Source organism: Hylobates moloch, unplaced genomic scaffold (assembly GCF_009828535.3).
Source record: "Hylobates moloch isolate HMO894 unplaced genomic scaffold, HMol_V3 SCAFFOLD_1, whole genome shotgun sequence".
NCBI classification, from domain to species: Eukaryota; Metazoa; Chordata; class Mammalia; order Primates; family Hylobatidae; genus Hylobates; species Hylobates moloch.
The window spans coordinates 63897635-63917450 of record NW_026652276.1 but is presented as its reverse complement, the minus strand read 5'-3'; the positions used below and the strand labels follow the sequence as shown (position 1 = coordinate 63917450).

At 41.0% G+C, this 19816-nt stretch overlaps 2 protein-coding genes across 9 annotated transcripts in view; one reads left to right on the top strand and one right to left on the bottom strand.

The window, feature by feature from the left end:
- Positions 1 to 358: 358 nt before the first annotated feature.
- FKBP7 (FKBP prolyl isomerase 7) lies at positions 359 to 13893 on the bottom strand. 5 transcript variants are annotated; one of them, XM_032755272.2, is made up of 4 exons: positions 13571 to 13893; positions 12341 to 12492; positions 4685 to 4818; positions 359 to 683 (listed from the first exon to the last, which is right to left on the bottom strand). In XM_032755272.2, exons 1-4 carry the CDS (start codon positions 13789 to 13791, stop codon positions 522 to 524), a joined length of 669 nt encoding a protein of 222 aa, XP_032611163.1. In that variant the 5' UTR covers positions 13792 to 13893; the 3' UTR covers positions 359 to 521. The 5 variants fall into 5 exon arrangements, 3 of the variants coding, with proteins under 3 accessions (XP_032611163.1, XP_032611164.1, XP_058296699.1); XM_032755273.2 differs by having other exon boundaries at positions 4685 to 4815; XR_009214093.1 differs by lacking the exon at positions 359 to 683 and adding an exon at positions 8014 to 8127 and having other exon boundaries at positions 4685 to 4815; positions 13571 to 13876.
- A 1868-nt stretch (positions 13894 to 15761) lies between these two features.
- Positions 15762 to 19816, top strand: part of PLEKHA3 (pleckstrin homology domain containing A3) — a 49580-nt gene continuing 45525 nt past the window's right edge. The window contains exon 1 of one of the 4 annotated variants that reach the window (XM_058440682.1): positions 15762 to 16203. In XM_058440682.1, coding sequence (XP_058296665.1) covers positions 16164 to 16203 — 40 coding nt within the window. In that variant the 5' untranslated portion in view covers positions 15762 to 16163. The remainder of the gene's footprint in view (positions 16204 to 19816) is intronic. The other 3 variants (XM_032755268.2, XM_058440697.1, XM_032755269.2) reach the window with 3 other exon arrangements.

Below are 19816 nucleotides of genomic sequence, written 5' to 3'. Positions count from 1 at the left end.
AACTATCTTCCTGAACATATACCAAAGGAAGACTCTTCAGTTCTAGGATCTTTATATCCTCTTCATAATGTTATAAAATGTATAAACAAGTGAAATGCTAATTCCTGGGTCCTTACTGGATATTTTAAAAATATGAGGCACTTTAACTTTTAAAATACAAAAAAACTGGATATTAACATGCTGGTAAGTTTAAAGTTGGGAAAAGCTTGCAGTTTTTGACATACTATACATGCCCTCCTACATCCTGAAAGGAGAAAAAACGCCCACTGGGACACAGAGGTCTGTTTCATGGTGCTACAATTCTTGTTTACAGAATAAAGCAATAGGAAACACAATCATACCGTTTATACAAGTTAAGTTTGCAAAACGGCCTCACATTTATTATACCAAAATCAATGTATTGGGGAGATCAAAATATCTTCTCATAGGGGAAAAATAGAAAATACAACTTGGAGAAAAGTGACTTTGTTTTATACATAAAGTACAGTAAATAGCTAAAAAAAAGTAGAAATACAAATATGCTATAGTTCATCGTGTTGGTATACATTGTATTCCTTGGGAGAAATGAAGCCATCACCATCATGGTCATTCTTCTTAAAAATATCTTCTAAAACTGCATCCTGATATGACTTGTCATGTGGCTTCTCATCTTTTTCAAATTCCCTTTGCAAGTAGAGGTTTATCTGGAAGGCCAAAATAACATTCCTTTAATTAAAAGGTATCACAGTAAATTTCCAGTAACTTTGAGGAATATTTATAATAATGAAACTCATGTGCAAGATTACTTATAGTAAATGATACAACAGTATGAAAAGCTATTTGAGGTTTTATTTTTCTTACTCTTTGAAGCAATGTTTTGGACAGAAACAGGTCTTCAAATTAGTTTTCCCTAAGATGATAGATGGTTAGTGGTACATACTCAAAGATTAATATTTAAACTGAATTTTGTTGAAACTAAATGCTTTCTAATAATCCATGCTGTTCATATTATCAAAGGAAAATCACGCATGACTGCCACTAGTGAAAGAAACCCAATTGGCATTTCTATAATCTCTAAAACTAATGAATATTTTGTATAATCAATAAAACACAACCATGGGGTTTGAAATAAAATTTAGTATTTTAAGTTTTTCTATGCTTCTATAGCTGTCCTCCAAATCTACGTAACTATAATAATCTCTTTAATAATGTCAAATAAACAAAGGAATCCTTAAGTATTCACTAATTATATAACATTTCTATATGCAAACACACATTAAAAGTATTGTCCAGTGTAGTAGCCACTAGCCACATGTGACTAACGAGCACTTGAAACATGGCTAGATCAAAATGAGATATGTTACTATAAACATAAAATATATAACAGATTTTGAAGGACTTCAAAAAGTTATCTCATTGATAACTTTTACATCGATCTCATATTGAAATGGCAATATTATAGATATATTGAGTGAAGATATAACATTAAAATTAATTTCACCTATATCTTTTTACTTTTTAAGATGTGACTATAAAAATTTTAAAATTATATGTGTAACTCAATTATATTTCCATTGGAAAGCACTAATTCTTATAATAACTAAAGAAAGCAATGCACAATCATCTGGAGGTAATGTTCAGTAAGGCTGGCATTATAGAGGCAAGAGTATTTTTGAAAGCTAGAGTTTGAGAGGTTTTTAGCAATACATATTCCAGGGTCAACCCATTGCAAGTTGACTTTATTTTAGAGCAATCAGTGGACCTTAATGAAGGATACATCAACTGTTCTCAAATGGGACTTTGGTCCTACATGAGGGAGACACATTTTTTTTTTCCAGCCAAAGCTTAGCAATCCTATGTAGGGGTAAACAATTTTTAATAGCTTCAAATATTTCTCAGTTTCTAAGTAAGTCAATTTACTTTTACATAACCAATATTGCTGATGCTTAAACTCGACTCCTTTTCCAGTACACTAGTACAGAGGTACAAAAAGACAGTGGGTAAGAACATGACCTTAATTTTGCTAGTAATGGGTTCCACACTATTTCCACTTTTTAATTTAATAAAATACTGTATTTCCCCTATCTTTCCCATCTTTATTAATATTAAAGAAATAGTTGCACTTTGGGAGGCTGAGGCGGGTGGATCACAAGGTCAGGAGATCGAGACCATCCTAACACAGTGAAACCCTGTCTCTACTAAAAATACAAAAAATTAGCTGGGCGTCGTGGCGGGCACCTGTAGTCCCAGCTACTAGGGAGGCTGAGGCAGGAGAATGGCACGAACCCAGGAGGTGGAGCTTGCAGTGAGACGAGATTGTGCCACTGCACTCCAGCCTGGGCGACACAGCAAGACTCCATCTCAAAAAAAAAAAAAAAGAAATAGTTTTTCTTTTTCTTTTTTAAATGTACCTTCCTGTACACTGATGAAATAGTTTACTTAATCTTTCTGACAATGAATACAGTTTTTTTTTGTTTTTTTTTTTTTAGTTCATGTTTCTAATTCAGGCTTTGCCTTGGATTTGCTGTGTGGTCTTGTGCAAATTAACCTCTCTGAACCTCAGTTTTGTCACCTGTAAAAGGAGATAAGTAAGTATCTATATTGTAGGATTGATGTGAAGATTAGAATAATGATTATGGCCATGAATAAAAGACAGCTATTGTTATTCAAGTTAGTGAAAATCACTCTCGTCCATCTGGTGATAAAGGAGCTGGTATCACATAGATATCTGGGGAAATTGTAGCTACGTAGATTACTGTTTTGGATTTTCTCTATTCTTATTTTCCAGAAAAGAACTTAAGATCATCTAATGTCTTACTGAGGAGTATTCATACTGCAGAACATGGCTCTTGGTGTGCCTGTGATAATGAGTGGTCTGTGTGCATAGGCTGAGCTCTTGGGTACTATGCGAATTCATCTGCAGCTGCTATTTACTCTAAAAAAGGGTGATAAGGAGTCAATAGAGAAGTGATAAGGAGTCAATAGAGAAGTACACTTTGGGAACCATTTGCTACCCCGGTAACTGCCCTTCTTAAGAACAGGACATGTTCCCTTCTCCTTCTTCCACTGTTGGCCAACCAAGATGCTTGAAGGGAAAGTCATTACTAATATCCTAGTGTAAGAAATTGAACTGGGTGGGGAAAGGATTGGAGAGGGAGATGAAAAAGAAACAGAGAAAAAGACTTATTTTTATTACTTGAAATCAACCTAGTTAGCTTTTACTACTCACTTATGTGGTAGAGTTATGCATTTTTAAATGTCTCCTAACTAGTTAAGAGGGGAGACAGCTGGTTTACTAATTTTAAGCAAGAGTATCGTCAGTGGGACTAAGTAAGACATTAGACTTCAATAAATAGTATTAGACTTGAAACATTCATGATTTTCTCTGAAAGAAGCAGTGTAGGCCCGAAGTTAAAAATATAGTAGTGGGCTGGGCATGGTGGTTCACACCTGTAATCCCAGCACTTTGGGAGGCTGAAGAAGGAGAATCACTTGAGGCCAGGAGTTCAAGACTAGCCTGGGCAATGTAGTGAGACTCCATCTCTAAAAAAAAAAGAAAAATTAGCTGGGTATGGTGGCATGCTGGGGAGATCGCTTGAGCCCAGGGGTTTAAGGGTGCAGTGAGCTATGATCACTCCACTGCACCCTGGCATGGGCAAAAGAGCAAGACCCTGTCTCTAAGAAAAATTTAAAAAATTAAAATGTGAGAACAGTCATGAAGCCAGATTGCCCACGTTTTGCCCCTTACTACTGTGTGATTTTTGGCTAGTTAACCTGATTATTATTTTCCCCATCTAAAAGCGGAGATGATGACAATAGTGTCTGCCCCATAAACTATCATGAAGATTAGGTAAGTTCACATACTTATGTGCTTATAAACAGTACCTGGTACTAAAAGTACAAAATAAATGTTATCTATTATTATCTTTTTTTTTTTTTTTGGAGACAAGGTCTCAGTCTATCTTCCAGGCTGGAGTGCAGTGGCACGATCACAGCTCACTGCAGCCCCAACCTCCTAGGCTCAAGCGATTCTCCCACCTCAGCCTCCTGAGTAGCTGGGACCACAGGTATGCACCACCATGCCTGGCTAATTTATTAAATTTTTTGTAGAGACGGGGGTTTCCCTATGTTGCCCAGGCTGGTCTTGAACTCCTGGGCTCAAGCAATCCTCCCACCTCGGCCTCTCAAAGTGTTGAGATTACAGGCATGAGCCACATGCCCAGCCCAATTATCATTATTACTACAAGATCTTTATTACAAGACTGAGACACAGAAGCTAGTTGGCTGAATTTCTGGCTCCTGTTTACCAACTTTCTAGCCCACTCAATTCAGACCCTTGCTAGCTCTTTTCATCATCCTATGAGGCATGAATTATTTGCCCTGTTGCAAATTCTTACAGTGCTGTCTGAAAAAGAGATATGCTAGTGTAGTCTAGAAACTGGAAGAGCACTGTAGAGACAAATAATTCGGGATTTGAATGACTCTCTTGCAGGGAGAAAGGCAATTGAACAGGATGACTCACAAGGTTTATACTGAAAAAGCTTAGAGCTTTTTCTAAGTGCTTAGATTACTTTTTAGTGACCAGCTCTATAAAAGCAGTAATCAGAGCCCACTAGCTAGACCTAAAAAGTAATAGTTGTAACACAGATGTATTTAAACTGTGATAAAAAAATTAGACTATACACATGAAATTGGTTTGAATTACCTCGGCTTTAGAGAGTTGCCTGTCATTGTCCGTGTCTATCTGTTTAAATGTCTCAATGCTCCGTGGTCCTTTGGTCACAGCATAAAGTTCAATCTCAAAAATCAACGTAGCATCAGGTGGAATCTTGCCTTCTGCTAAGGGTATAAATTTTAACAGTTTAACTTCTGTAAATATATAGTTCTATTCATGAACTGCCATAACCATATTATATTATTTCATGTTGATAAGAATTGCTATCTGAATACTCACAATTTTTAATTTTTTCTCATCTTTTATAACTTTTTTCAGCTTTTCAATAGTTTTTTTTTCTCTTTTTTTATAAATACTTTTTTAGGAATATTTTTTCCGTATGTTTCTAAACCAAGTCAATTCAAAAGACCTATGGGACCACTATTTCTTGATTAAGTAAAAATCATAAACTTATTAATACAGGGATATGACCCTCCATATCTGTGGGTTCTGTCTCTGTGGATTCAACCAGTCTTGGCTTGAAAATGTTCATACAAAAAAAGGATAGTTGTTTGTGTAATAAACATGTATAGACTTTTTTCTTGTCATTATTCCCTAACCAATACAATATAACAATCTTTTACATAACATTTACATTGTATTAGATATTATAAGTAATCTAGAGATAATTTAAAGTACACCAAAGATGTCCAGAGGTTATATGCAAATGTGATGCCATTTTATATCGGGGGCTTGAGCTTCGGTGGATTTTGGAATCCATGAGAAAGTCTTGGAACCAATCTCTAACAGGTACTGAGAGACAACTGTACTCTCCTATCATCAATACAGAAGAGAGGTGGCACAGAGAAGAAATGCATGGGCAGAAAAATTTCAAAGCATAGATGAGTAATCTTTTAGAAAGTGATTTTGTGTAGTTATTTGGAAGCATAAATAAAACATAAGTATCAATATATTTGTCTTTCAAATTTTTTATAGACATTAAAAAATAAGTGCAATGATAGAAAAATCCAGTAACAGGCTGGGCACGGTGGCTCACACGTGCAATTCCAGCACTCTGGGAGACGGAGACAGGAGGATCACCTGAGCCCAGGAGTTTGAGACCAAACTGGGCAACATAGTGAGACCCTGTCTCTATTAAAAAAAAAAAGAATTAAAAATAAAAGAAAAATTCAGTAACAATTTTACAAAGAAATTGTACACATTTTTAAGCATTAAGTTGAATACCTCTTTTTACTTTTATTTATTTTTTTTTGAGATGGCGTCTCTGTTTCCCAGGCTGGAGTGCAGTGGTGCAATCTCCGCTTACTGCAGCCTCTGCTTCTTGAGTTCAAGCCATTCTCCTACCTCAGCCTCCTGAGTACCTGGGATTACAGGTGCACACCAGGCATTGTATTATTAGTAGAGACGGGGTTTCGCAACGTTGGCCAGGCTAGTCTTGAATTCCTGACCTCAGGTGATCCGCTTGCCTTGGCCTCCCTAAGTGCTAGGATTAGAGATGTGAGCCACTGTGCCTGGCCAGAATTGCTCTCTTTAATTAAGTTAACCTATTAGCTGATGTCACAGATTTTTTTTTTTTTTTAGACAAGAATCTTCCTCTGTCACCCAGGCTAGAGTGCAATGGCGTGATCTTGGCTCACTGTAACCTCTGCCTCCCAGGTTCAAGCAATTCTGCCTCAGCCTCCTGTGTAGCTGGGATTACAGGCGCCCACCACCAATCCTGGCTAATTTTTTATATTTTATCAATAGAGATGGGGTTTCACCATGTTGGCCAGCTGGTCTCAAACTCCTGACCTCAAAGGATCCACCCGCCTTGGCCGCTCAAAGTGCTGGGATTACAGGCGTGAGTCACCGTGCCAGGCCATGATGTCACAGGTGATTTTAATAAGTGATGGGCTATTTCAGATAAATATGTCATAAAAATGACCTGCAGAAATGACTTGCTAAGGGGCAGCGGGTAGCTTGTGTCATCAGTATATTGCCAGTGTCCTACACAGTGCCTGATCTACTACAGGCAGTCCAATATTTGCCAAATGAATGACCCATATCATTTATTTTTAAAATGTTTGTCCTTGGAAGGAAACAGCATTTCTTTAATAAAAAAGTGAAGCATTCTAGCTAAAGTCTTTATATAGTCTGAAGAGAAAAGAGTTTGTGAGTTATAGCCAAAAGGAGTAGCAGATTAGTAGTTTTCAAAGAGAAAACATAGAAAGATCTACCCATGCATCATATGACTAACATAAAAGTCCTAACCTAATGCACCACGTATTACCTGACTTCAGAGTAGAAGAGCTAGAGATTGAGTCAATGATCGTTTTATAAAACCCATTCCTATTTTTTCCAGTTATAATCTCCTTATGACAGAAAAACAATTACTCCTGACAATAATTCAAGGCAAATTCAAAATACAAATTCAAATTTCTTTTTTTCTTTTTTTGAGACAGAATCTGCTCTGTTGCCCAGGCTGTAGTGCAGTGTCGCGATCTTGGCTCACTGCAACCTCCACCTCCCGAGTTCAAGTGATTCTCGTGTCTCAGCCTCCCAAGTAGCTGGGATTACAGGCACGTGCCACCACACTCAGCTATTTTTTGCATTTTTAGTAGATACGGGGTTTCACTATGTTGGCCAGGCTGGTCTTGAACTCCTGGCCTCAGGTGATCCACCTACCTCAGCCTCCCAAAGTGCTAGGATTACAGCTATACGTCACTGCACCCAGCCCAAAAGATGAATTTCTTAAGAAAAAACATCGTAGGTACATATGCAGTTTTTGAACAATTTTGCTTTTAAACATAGAAAGTATTGGCCAGGCGCAGTGGATTATACCACTTTTTTTTTTTTTACACAAGAATCTTCCTCTGTCACCCAGGCTAGAGTGCAATGGCGCGATCTCGGCTCACCGTAACCTCTGCCTCCCAGGTTCAAGCGATTCTCATTTGGCTTATGCCACTGAGCCTTGCCAGGAGTGCGAGACCAGCCTGGCTGGCCAGGAGTTCGAGACCAGCCTGGCCAACATGGTAAAACCCCGTCTCTACTAAAAATACAAAAATTAGCCAGGCATGGTGGCGTGCGCCTGTAATCCCAGCTCCTTGGAGGCTGAGGCAGGAGAATAGCTTGAACCCAGGAGGTGGAGGCTGCAGTGAGCCAAGATCAATCACACCACTGCACTCCAGTATGGGCGAGAGTAAGACTCCATCTCAAAAAAAAAGAAAAGGATATATTGCCAATTACCTCTTTTTCTTGTTTTTTTTTTAAAAAAACACTAAAGTATAAAAAAGAGGAAAATATGCATTTGCTACGGAATTACTTATATTTAGAGAAGCAGATCAAAGAAATAGGAGTTAAGATAAAGAATATATACATACCGCATATATTGTTATTTAAGCACTAACAAGTCACATGCATTTCAAGACATGCAGGGTTGTTCTGTGACATGAGACAAGGATATTTTGCAGAAGAAAGACTTCTTCAAGTACTACCTAAAATAAAGTTATAGCTAATGTTAGGTTTTAATAACAACTTACTTTTAAATGCTTATTTAATCAAGAGGTTTGTTAAACAGTTACTTAAGGTCTACACTGCAACTTTTAAAATAATGTAATCCAAGGTATTGTAATGCAGGCAAGGTCAGTATTAACTATGGTCCAATTAACACGGTTTTTTTTGGGCCTCAGTTTCTTTTTTTTTTTTTTTTTTTTGAGACAGGGTCTCGCTCTGTCGCCCAGGCTGGAGTGCAGTGGCGCAATCTCGGCTCACTGCAAGCTCCGCCTCCCGGGTTCACGCCATTCTCTTGCCTCAGCCTCTCCAAGTAGCTGGGACTACAGGCGCCCGCCACCACGCCCGGCTAATTTTTTTTTGTATTTTTAGTAGAGACGGGGTTTCACCGTGGTCTCGATCTCCTGACCTCGTGATCCGCCCGCCTCGGCCTCCCAAAATGCTGGGATTATAAGCGTGAGCCACCGCGCCCAGCCTGGGCCTCAGTTTCTTTACCTGTAAAATGAGGGTGCTGGTGGTATTACTAGCAAGATTAATCACTTTAATGTTTGTTAGAGGTACCTCCAATTGAATATGAACTTGTTTCATGTCAAACTTCTATATCTCTGCAGCAAGTTTCTGATTTATTAAGAGCTTAGGCAGCCTGGGTAGTCATTCATATCTAAGCATAAATTAGTTTATGAAAAGGATAAGCTAAGTGGTCCTTTGCCTGATGGTGGTGAACCCTGGATGAGCACCTGATGATGACAGATGTGTGTGCTCTAGGCAGATAGGAGAGTGGGTGCTCTAGTGGTAGGCAGAATGTGGAGGCATCTGAAGACACAACACAAGACAGAAAGGAAAACTTTGAAAATGAGAAAGAGACTGAAAGGCAAACTCTGCCTCCAACATTTTGCCTAGAAGTGGCCTCAACTTTTGACATTTTTAGCACAAGTATTGCATTTGACTTAATTTATTTTCAATTTTCCTTCTCTTTCTCCTAGGTTCCTATACAAATAAAAACAGGATATGTAAATCATGGTACCATGGGAGCTGTTCTGATGGGATCAAATTATTGGCAAAAAGCATTAAAAATAAAGCTGAAGTTATCTGGAAATTGTCTCTTTAGGAGTTTTAAGCCTGACTGGGTCTGACTCGAAGCACTGACACCCCCCACCACCCGCCAATCCAATGTGGGGTACTGATACCCCGATTTTGCTGGAAAGAACTCTTAATGACTAAGACAACTGCCTCAAAGAAGGCATGCCACTTCGATGAAATATTTGGAAGCAATGCCAATATCTCATTGTGGAAAATTAATCTTTACTATTTCAAACAGGTGGAGTTAGCAGTGGCTCTAAATAGGGTAAGGAGGCAAAGATTCTTTCTGTATAGCCTTCAAGCAGCAACACGGAGCAAGAACCGAACTAAGGATGCAAGGTGCAGCCTGTCAGGCTGCCCATCCTCCTGCCTGCTTTAAAAATTTTCTTCTCTGTTCTGCTACACTCAATTTTTGTAATTAAAAAATTTAATTTTGGAAAAATTAATACATGCCCTATAAAACTTTCAAATGGTACCAAATGTTAGAGTGAAAAGAAATCTTCTCATCCTTGACCCTGAGGCCTCCTTCCCAGGAACACTTAATGTCATCAGATGAATGCATATTCTTCCAGATGTATTCTGTGTAGATACATGCATATGTGAAACTCCTCCTCTGAAATGCAAGCTCATAGAGGATCGGGAGTAGTGTCTACTTCGGTCACTGCTTTATGCCCAGTGCCTAGAACAAAGCCTGGCACTGATGCTCAATATATATCCCAAAAGTGGAATATAGTTTAGTCCACTTTTATTTTTTTGAGCCAGGGTCTTGCTGGGTTGCCCAGGTTGGAGTGCAGTGGCACAATCACAGCTCACCACAGCCTCGACCTCCCAGGCTCAAGGGATCCTCCCATCTCAGCCCCCTGAGTAGTTGGGACCACAGGCAGATACCGCCACGCCTGGCTAACTTTTTAATTTTCTGTAGAGATTGGGTCTCCCTACATTGTCCAGGCTGCTTTCAGACTCCTGGGCTCAAGTGATCCTCCCACCTTAGCCTCTCAAAGTTCTGGGATTATAGGCATGAAGCCACCATGCCTGCCCTCCACTTTATTTTTAACATATTAATAAGTATAGCTCTACTTCATTCTTTTTACTGGCTACACAGTAATTCATTGTATAGATATACCGTAATTTATTTAACTAATTTCCTATTGATGGATAGGTAGGTGGTTTCCAACCGTTTGCTACCCTCCCACCCAAAAATGCCTGCAGTGAATGCTCTTTTATGTATACCTTTGTGCACATTCCTGGAAATGGAACCATTGGATAAGAAGGCATGTGCATTTTCACTTTTTTTTTTTTGAGATGGGGTCTTGCTCTGTTGCCCAGGCTGGAGTGCAGTGGCACAATCTCGGCTCACTGCAACCTCTGCCTCCCGGGTTCAAGCGATTCTCCTGCCTGAGCCTCCAAAGTAGCTGGGATTACGGGCACACTCTACCACACCCAGCTAATTTTTATATTTTTAGTGGAGACGGGGTTTCACCATGTTGGCCAGATTGGTCTTGAACTCCTGACCTGAAGTGATCTGCCCACCTCAGCCTCCCAAAGTGCTGGAATTACAGGTGTGAGTCACCACACCCGGCCCTGCATTTTCACTTTTGATAATAATTGTTTAGAGAAGTTGAATGATTTCCATTCCCAGCAATAATGCTGGTTTTTCCATGCTTTTGCCAAGTTGTTTTGTCTTTGCTAATCTGCTGAGTGAAATATGATGTCTCATTTTAGATTTCTCTTTAATTATGAATAAAATTAAGTATTCTCATAGACTTAAAGGCCATTTGTAGTTTGTTGTTAGTGGGTGTTTATTTATGAATTTGGCCCATGTCTAGGGATATGTCATTTTCATTATTGGTTAGCAAGTCTCCATACATGTTACAAACATTTTTCCCATTTATTTGCTTTACCTAGGTTTTCAGATCTTTTTGCTCTAGGATTTTTAAAATGGCAAGATATTGAAAGAATAAGATCATTTCTTGCACATTTGAAGGCTTGTCCTGTATTGGGGTAATAATGACTGACAGCTTGTTATATCTCAGATGTTCCTTTTACAATGTGCCCATCCTGTCCTTTTACTCTAAACCCACATGTTCCAGTTTCTGAGTTTTATGAATTTAACTTTGGTACTGCTTACCAAAGATCTGTGTTATAAATATTTATGTAATAATAACATATGCTGAAAACTAATAAAAATGCTTAAGGTAGAGCTTATAGAATGTATATAATCATCATGAGTGTTGCCACAATGTAGAAGAAAGAACTCTGGCCAGAGATCTATATTCAAACAATGTCATATTATCCTTATAAGCAAAAAGAGGGGACTGGACTGAACTAGATAGAGCTTAAGGTCATTGGGCTCTACCGCTCTCTTTATTTCATCTATCATTTTTTATTTCACTTTTTTTGTTTTTAATTGTGGTAAAATACACATAACATAAAATTTACCATCATAACAATTTTCAAGTGTGTTGTTCAGTAAAGTACGCTTACGCTACCATGCAATCAATCTCCAGAACTCTTCATCTGGCAAAACTGAAACTCCACACCCATTGGTCAACAATTCCCCTTTTCCCTCTCACTTCAGCCTCTGGCAATCACCCTTCTACTTTGTCTCTATTAATTTGACTACTCCAGGTACCTCATATAAGTGGCATTATACAGTATTTGTCTTTTTGTGACTGGTTTATTTCATTTAGCATAATGTCCTCAAGGCTGATACATGTTGGTGCATGTCTCAGAATTTTCTTCCTCTTTAAGGCTGAATAATATTCCATTTCCTTTTTTTTTTTTTTTTTTGTAGAGCAAGGTCTTGCTGTTGCTCAGGCTGGTCCTGGCCTCAAGTGATCCTACCACCTTGACCTCCCAAAGTGTTGGGATTACAGGCATGAGCCACTGTGCCTGGCTTCCATATATGCATATATTCATTTTGTTTATCTATTTCTGTATGTATGGACATGTGGCTTGCTTCCATCTCTTGTCTATTGTACATGGCTGCTATGAGCATGGCTGTACAAATATTTCTTTGAGACTGTGCTTTCAATTCTTTCAGACCTATATACCCAGAAATCTATTAATCATTTTTTAAATATAACTAAAACAAGAAATTAAAATTAAACATCTTACCATAGCCTTCCTTTCCATATGCAAATGAAGGGGGTATAACTACTTTTCGCTTTTCTCCAGGGCACATATCCGTCATAGCAATGTCTAGGCCTTTTATGACTTGCCCAACACCAAGAACAAACCATTTGGGGTGGCCTTCATTTTGTGTCCGGCTATAATAAAAAACAGTACTTAAGTAAACTGATTTCAAGAAATCAAACTTGAAAATACAACTGGGCATTTAAAATTGGAGTCCTCTCTAACTATCATTCCCATATAATCACTCTTTCTAAAACGCTTAATGGGGTGTTTGACTCAAACTTCCCTATAATCACCAGAAAGAAGTATGATTTGCCCAAAGCTAATCATTAAGAGCTATCTCATTTTTTAAAATTGTTATCTTTACAAAAACTATTCAACAGTTAACTTTTTAATGGGTCTCCAGCCCCTAACTAGGTGCATGGCTTGTACCAAGAACTCATTTAACTCCTCTGGGTTTGTTATAAAAAAATGATGGGGCAGGTTTAGCCTCAAAAAGTCATTTTAATAGTAATTTAAAATGGTACATTTTCTTATTAAATTCTAGTGATATAATTTATTAAATTCTTATTAAATTCTAATATTAAATTATAAAATTGTATAAATTCTTATTAAATTTCTCTATTTTATTCTAAATGGATGGAACTGTCTTTCCCAGTCCTATCTTTACAGGGTGAAGAAAAGATTCTCCCTCTGAGTAATAAGCCATCAGTTAAATCAGAGTAGGCACCAGGTGGAATGAGGGAGCAGGGCCCACCAGAAGTCACCAGGGAAGTAATTGTTTTTCTTGATAGAAAGTGGCCACAATCTATAAAAATCGTGCTTCTGAAGGCCAGAATTAAATCTCTTTATTCCATGTATTCCTCCGTAAAGACTCAATGCTTCTGGCAAGGGAAAAATGTGAACATCCTTATAGGCAGAACCTTGATTTAATTCTGGAGGTCCCAAGGGTAATGGTGGTGGTTGGTGTGCGTGTGGATGTATTGTATTTTTGATAATTTATTGGAACAACATTTTCAATACTTTAAATAGAAATATTCAGTTTATTAGAGAAACACTGCTATATAATGTGATTTTTTTAATGAATAAAGGGCTCAACTTTTACTGTTAAAAAATAAAACCCCAACCAACCAACCAATGAGGCTTCCGCTTGGTGGAGGCAGGCAAGATTTTGTGCAACTGGACGCACGGGCAGCTCGCAGCATTTCCTACCTGCAGTAGAATTTCGAGCCGTCTTTAGCCAGGTAGCCGTCATAATGGGCATTTAGTAGGTCTCCCTTCTTGCTTGTCTTAGAGCAGTTTTCTGGACGATGCAAAACTTCAATTTTCACTTCTTCGGTGCTCTCCTCTTTCTTTTGTCTCTGAGCAGTAAAAAGTCCCCACAGATAAAAGAAAACAATGAATCTGAATAAGAAACGCATGGTTTTTGGCATCGGCTCCAGCAGAACACTGCTCTCCCTCCCGCGTGTCACTCGCGCCCCGTGGATGTCCCCGCGGCCGAGTTCCGACGCGTGGCAGGCGTTGTCCTGCGTCACAAAGGGCCGGGGCGGGGCCAGAGACGCGGCCCCGCCCTCTCATGGCCCCAACCCCTCCGCCTCCTGCAGCGGGCTCAGCGCGGTTAACACTGTTTCTAGGCCCTCGGGCTGGCTGTCCTTAGTCTCTTAAGATCGCACCGCACACACGCTCCGCTTCTTCTCGCTAACCCGCATATTTTACAGCCGGTTTCCTCAGGGTTCAGTGACAACATTCGCATTTGCTAAAATGAAACTGGCATAAGACGAAATAAACAGCCTGTGATGTCGTAGAGTCAGGGAATATGGTTGTCATTTCTGGAAGCAAAAGGCTTCTAAGACCCCTACGGAACGAGCAGATGGATACTGGGAGGAGGGAGAGGCATGCTGGAAAAGGAGCGTAAAAAATAGGCTGGCGGTAGCTTTCTGGGTGCTTCTGGGGTGTCCTTGAAGCTCATTCTCAGGTCAGAGTCTTGCATTCAGAGGTTCCAGGCTGAGTCGCACAACCTGAAGGCCAGTGCGACGCAACGAAACTGCGGTACCGCAGCTCCTCTGCCAGGCTGTAGGCGTTTCCGTGAGCCGACCTCCACGATTCAGCGTCCTCCGCTGGCTTGCATTTCTTTCCCCCGCCACTCGGGGCCGCCCTTGATTCGAGGGCCTCTGGTAGTGCGGGGAATGTTCTTTGGACGGTTTTGTACCAATCCCATGGGATACGTAATTTTCCGCATCAGTCAAGAAAACTTGAGTATTGGGCATGTTGTCCCAATCTCACAGCTAATACGCAGCAGGGATTTGGTCAAATCTGTGTGACAACACCCCCTCACCACCAATTTTAGTATGAAAACCTTTAAAATACACAGAAAAGTTGAATTTTACAGTAAACACTCCTACACCCACCACCTAGATCCTGTCATTGAACTGTATTATATTTATTACATATCCATCCATCATTCGCCTTGTTTCCAAGTAAATACCCAAAGACTACCCAAACCAGAAAACCCGCAAAGGCCTTCTGCATTCGCCTTCGCCTGGATTAAGTTCTGCGAGTAGAGGTGATATTCCACCTCTGTGATGCGAAGAAAAGCCGCAGCACTGAGCCTGATTGATGTGCTTTGCTCAAAGTTTGCCCATAAACCTGAAAATTACTGTCGATTATGCAAGATGACGATTGCGTCCAAGCAGGAGTTTCAAAAATCATAAAAGCTAGGGGGAAGTCCCCATTTCTAGAATAAAATTCCTAAGTCGAGTTCCATGTTTTATATTCTAAATAAAATTGTGGCTATCCAAGGTTATCGGCGTGATGACAGTTCCTTGGGGGCCCTCGCCATTCCTTGTCGGAGGACCCCGTCTGCTGCACATTGCCTTCCTAGGAGATAATTTCAGACCCCTTGAATATGAGGAAAATACAAAGCAAACAGAAATAGGAAGGCTTTTATTTATGTATTTTTGAAGAAAAAACAGGATTTTATGTAAAATAAAAACAGGATTTCATGAAAAAACAGGATATTATGTATTTTTGAAGAAAAAACAGGAAAACCCGAGAGAACTAAGTGCCCGGGGGATGAGTGTGCGGGGAGCTCCTCCTCGGGTAGGCACCGGGGCTGCGCGCGCAGCAGAGCTCAAAGGCCTCGGCCCCCGGGGGCGGTCAGCCTGGGCCTTGGCGGCCAAGGGGAGACTTGGGAGCTTCGGGACTGTTGGCCACCAGCCCGTGGGAGGAGTAAGGCGGCCCTGGCTGGCAGGCCGAGGGTGCGACGCGCCGGCCCGCCCTCCTCGCGCAGCCTCCGGCTAGGCCGCGAGGCCGCAGGCCGCGCCCGCTCCTTCAGCCCCGCCGCCGGGGAGGGGTTTCCCGGGACGATCCGGCCCCTTTCATCCAGGAAGTGAAAGCTACGTCGGGGTCAATGAAAACAAACGGGGAGCCCAGGAGGAAGGAAGGCAGGCGAGGAAGAGGCAGCGCCGGGGCGCCGGAGGGAGCAGCCGGGCCTCGGAAGCGCGAGCAGGAGGCCGGTCGCGGTCGCATTTTTGCCGTTGTCGCGGCCGCCGCCGCCGAGGCTTACCCGGGGATGTCTGGGCCCTCGCCTCGCGGCCCCCAAGCTCCACGCTGCGCCCGCTGTCCCGCCCTCTAAGGGCCGCCACGTCTCTGCCGCGCGCCCAGGCAGAAAGCGGCTTCGTGCCGGCTGCGGGCGCCGGCGGAGGGGGCCCGGGCGGGCCGGGAGGGGCTGCCCCAGGCCCCGCGCCTACCCCATCACCGCGGCCGGTGCCGGGCCGGGAGGATGCGCGGTGTGGGGCTCTGAAGCATGGAGGGGGTTTTGTACAAGTGGACCAACTATCTCACAGGTATGGGGGTTCGTGGGAAGAGGGGAGAGGCGGGGGGCTTGGAGGAGCTTAGGCAGGAGGCTGCTGAGAAGGCGGGTCGGGGCTCCTCTTCCTCCGTCTGGCCTCCGCGGACCCTCAGAGCGAATTCGCTCTACTCGATTCCAGGGCTTGTTGAGTCCTTCTGGCCTCTTCAGGGGAGGGTTTGAGGCTGCGCACCTTCTAGAGGGTGGGAAGTGCACCTGCCACTTCTTTGCTAGTGTAATAATACTAATCCTTGCCTCCTGTGTGTAGCCTCCGGAACAATTCTCAGTCACCCTACATGTGTTGTTGCGATCTCCGTCCTTATTCACACTTAGTATTCATACTTTAAGAGCATTTTGTTAATAACTGTGTTGTCGGAGTGTTGGACTGGAATGGACCCTTTGTTTCAACTACAAGATTTAATTTTAAGAACTCTTTTTTGTATTTAATTTCCTTAACATTTTATTTGAAAAGTTGTCTTGTTGAGGTTGTTCAAGCTTAGCGAGCATGATTTTGGAAGCTGTCCCCAGATAATATTCTCTTAGGGATTGTCAATGAAGTATCCTTACGTTGGGGAATTCTGTTAACTGTGAGAAATAGGGGAAGAAAGTGCCAATACACAGAAGGGGAACAGGCAAGTCAGTTTCACCTGTGAAGTGGATTGGAAGGAAGAACTTTGAAGAAATGAGAGACCAGCAGGAAAGGGCCCCTTACCATGACATTGGCAGCCTATAGACTTATTTAAAAGCTCCTTAAATTTGAGTTGTAGTCCAATCTCTGCCATCAACCAACAATGAAGGCAAGTCAGTTATTCTTTCAGGACCTCAGTCTGATAAGGCCAGGGTGATTAGCTATTTTGCCCTGGACATGCCTTCCAACTCCAGAATTCCATGACCTCACTAAGTGAGAAGATGCTTTTAACATAAATTTGAACAGTAAACAGATTTTTTTGGGGGGTCTAGCATAATAGGCAAATCACGACTTGCTGCCCACTTCTTCGCTCTGCCAAAAGTATCACATCCCTCAGTAATCGTGTGGTACTCTCGACTTGTGTCCACCTGATCTTGTGCAAAATGTGCACATAAGCTTTTTAAGGCATAAGCACTGAGCTACAGTTAAACCTGCTTTTTGATTTATTAGAATGCTAAAGCCAGATTTATAGCCGCAAATGCTTTTAACATTTATGATACACACATGTTTTATTTTGTTCAAACTAAAAGGTCAATTTATTTCTATAAGTGACATGTTTTAACGGGAAACATTTAAAAGTTAGATAAATATTTTTTATTAGGCATTTTCATTTTGGCCATTGTGAGAGCAGTTATACTGTTTGGTTGAGGTATAGTGTTAACTGTTAAAGACAGTAGAGTGCTTCACGCCTGTAATCCCAGCACTTTGGGAGGCGGAGGTGGGAGGATTGCTTGCTCAAGACCAACCTGGGCTACATAGGGAGACGTGGTCTCTACTAAAACAAAAAACAAAAAACAAAAAACAATACCTAGGTGTGGTGGTACACGCCTGTAGTCCCAGCTACTGAGGAGGCGGAGGCGAGAGGATTGCTTTAGCTAGAGAAATGGAGGCTGCAGTGAGCTAGGATCAGTGAGCTATGATTGTACCCACACACTTCAGCCTGGCTAACAGAGCGAGATCCTGTCTCAAAAAAAAAAAAGACAGTAGCTTGTATGCTTTGAGATGCAAATACTCATCTCATTGCAAGTGTTCCTAAGCATGGTGTTGTGGAGGTCATGCCAGAGGAACCATTGGGCCATTACTGAGATGAATCATAATTTAAGAGTTGAGATGAAACCTGGTCTTGGTGGCGATTTCCTCATCTCCTATGGTACTAAATAACCAGGGGTTGAGCTTTTAACCAGATGTGATTTAGATTTTAGTCTTTGCAGGGCATTTAGTCAACTTCTAGTATGCATTGTAGAAGCTGGTTGAAAAATCTTTTGTTTGGAAGAATTTCATTTTTAAAAGTTAAATTTGGGTTGATGGTGTGCTGATTATCAATTTTAGTTCATCTTAGGTCATAAGGATGAGCAGCTGTTCATACTAAGTGATCTTTAAGTGTAATGATAGTGTTGTTCAGGCACGGTGGCTCATGCCTGTAATCTCAGCACATTGGGAGGCTGAGACAGGCAGATAGCTTGAGGTCAGGAGTTTGAGACCAACCTGGCCAACATGGCGAAACCCTGTCCCTACAAAAATTACAAAAAATTAGCCAGGCATGATGGCGTGCACCTGTAGTCCTAGCTACTCGGGAGGCTGAGGCATGAGAATTACTTGAGCCTGGGAGGCAGAGGTTACAGTGAGCCCACATTGCACCACTGCACTCAAACCTTGGCAACAGAGCAAGACTCTATCTCAAAAAAACAAAAAACAACAGTGCTATTTGAGAATCCTTTGTAGAGAGTAAGAATTTCAGTAACATTTTGTAGTTTGAGATAAAAAGAATTTTTTTAAAAAAAGAATTTTAAAAAGGGAATACCTGTGAATCTTTTTCACAGATATTACCCTCTGTTATGTAAGTGTGTGAATCAATTAGAAATTGTTTTATTAAATATTTCTTCAAGAAGTGTGTAGAGATAATTAACAGGCTTGATTATATTAATGTGTTCAACCACTCACCTTTCATGTTGCTGCAAATTCTAAATGAATCATTTTGCCCAATATTTGTTTTAAAGAGATACTGAATTGCAGTACTGCAGGCTTGCAAAATCATAATTTGTCCTATAGGCACACTAGACCTGGGTGGAGGAGTATTTTCACCACCCCCTGCTTATAATTTGTTTGACAAGGTAAATTAGTGTTTAGAAAGATAATGTTTTTATCATTTCCATGCATGATCAATACAATATACTCTCAAAGATATATGTCTATATTCTCATGGCTAATATGAAATATCTGCCGGGTGTGGTGGCCCACACCTGTAATCCTAGCACTTTGGGAGGCCAAGGTGGCAGGATTACTTGAGTCCAGGAATTTGAGACCAGGCTGGGCAACACGGTGAGACTTCGTCTCTATAAAAATTAAAAAATTAGCCAGGCATGGTGGCACTTTCATAGTCCTAACTACTTGGGAGGCTGAGGTGGGAGGACCTTTTGAGCCTAGGAGGTTGAGGCTGTGGTGAACCATGTTCATGCCACTGCACTTCAGCCTGGGCAGCAGAGTGAGACCCTGTCTCAAAAAACAGAACAAAACAACAACAACAGCAACAATCCCTGAAATATCTCACTTTTGGGGTATTCATTCATTTATTTATTTATTCAGTCACTTGAGAAATAGATTTTTTTGGTACCTCTTATGTGCCAGGCACCATTCTAGTTGCTGGGAATGCAGTGATGAACAAGATAAACTCCATGTACCAAAATAACTTACCTTCTAATTTGTTTCGGTCTCACTAGGGAATACTCTGTTGTTTTATAAAAAGGAATCTTCCGGGGACCTGAAAGTTGCTGGTTTTTAGTTGCTTTAGATATCTGTCTTTCTGAACTGTATTACTGCATTCCTTGCCTTCCTAAACAAGGTTACAAAGTAAAATTTAATCTTTTTGATGACTCAGTGTTGTCATTTTAGAAGTGTTAGAGATAAATCCTTTTGGGGAATTAAG

Coding starts and splice junctions, on each gene's coding strand:
- FKBP7 (XM_032755272.2), bottom strand. CDS start 13,791: ATGCCAAAAACCATGCGTTTCTTATTCAGATTCATTGTTTTCTTTTAT. Junction 12,493..13,570: donor GGCTCGAAATTCTACTGCAG/GTAGGAAATGCT, acceptor TTTTTATTATAG/CCGGACACAAAATGAAGGCC. Junction 4,819..12,340: donor ATATGGAAAGGAAGGCTATG/GTAAGATGTTTA, acceptor TTATACCCTTAG/CAGAAGGCAAGATTCCACCT.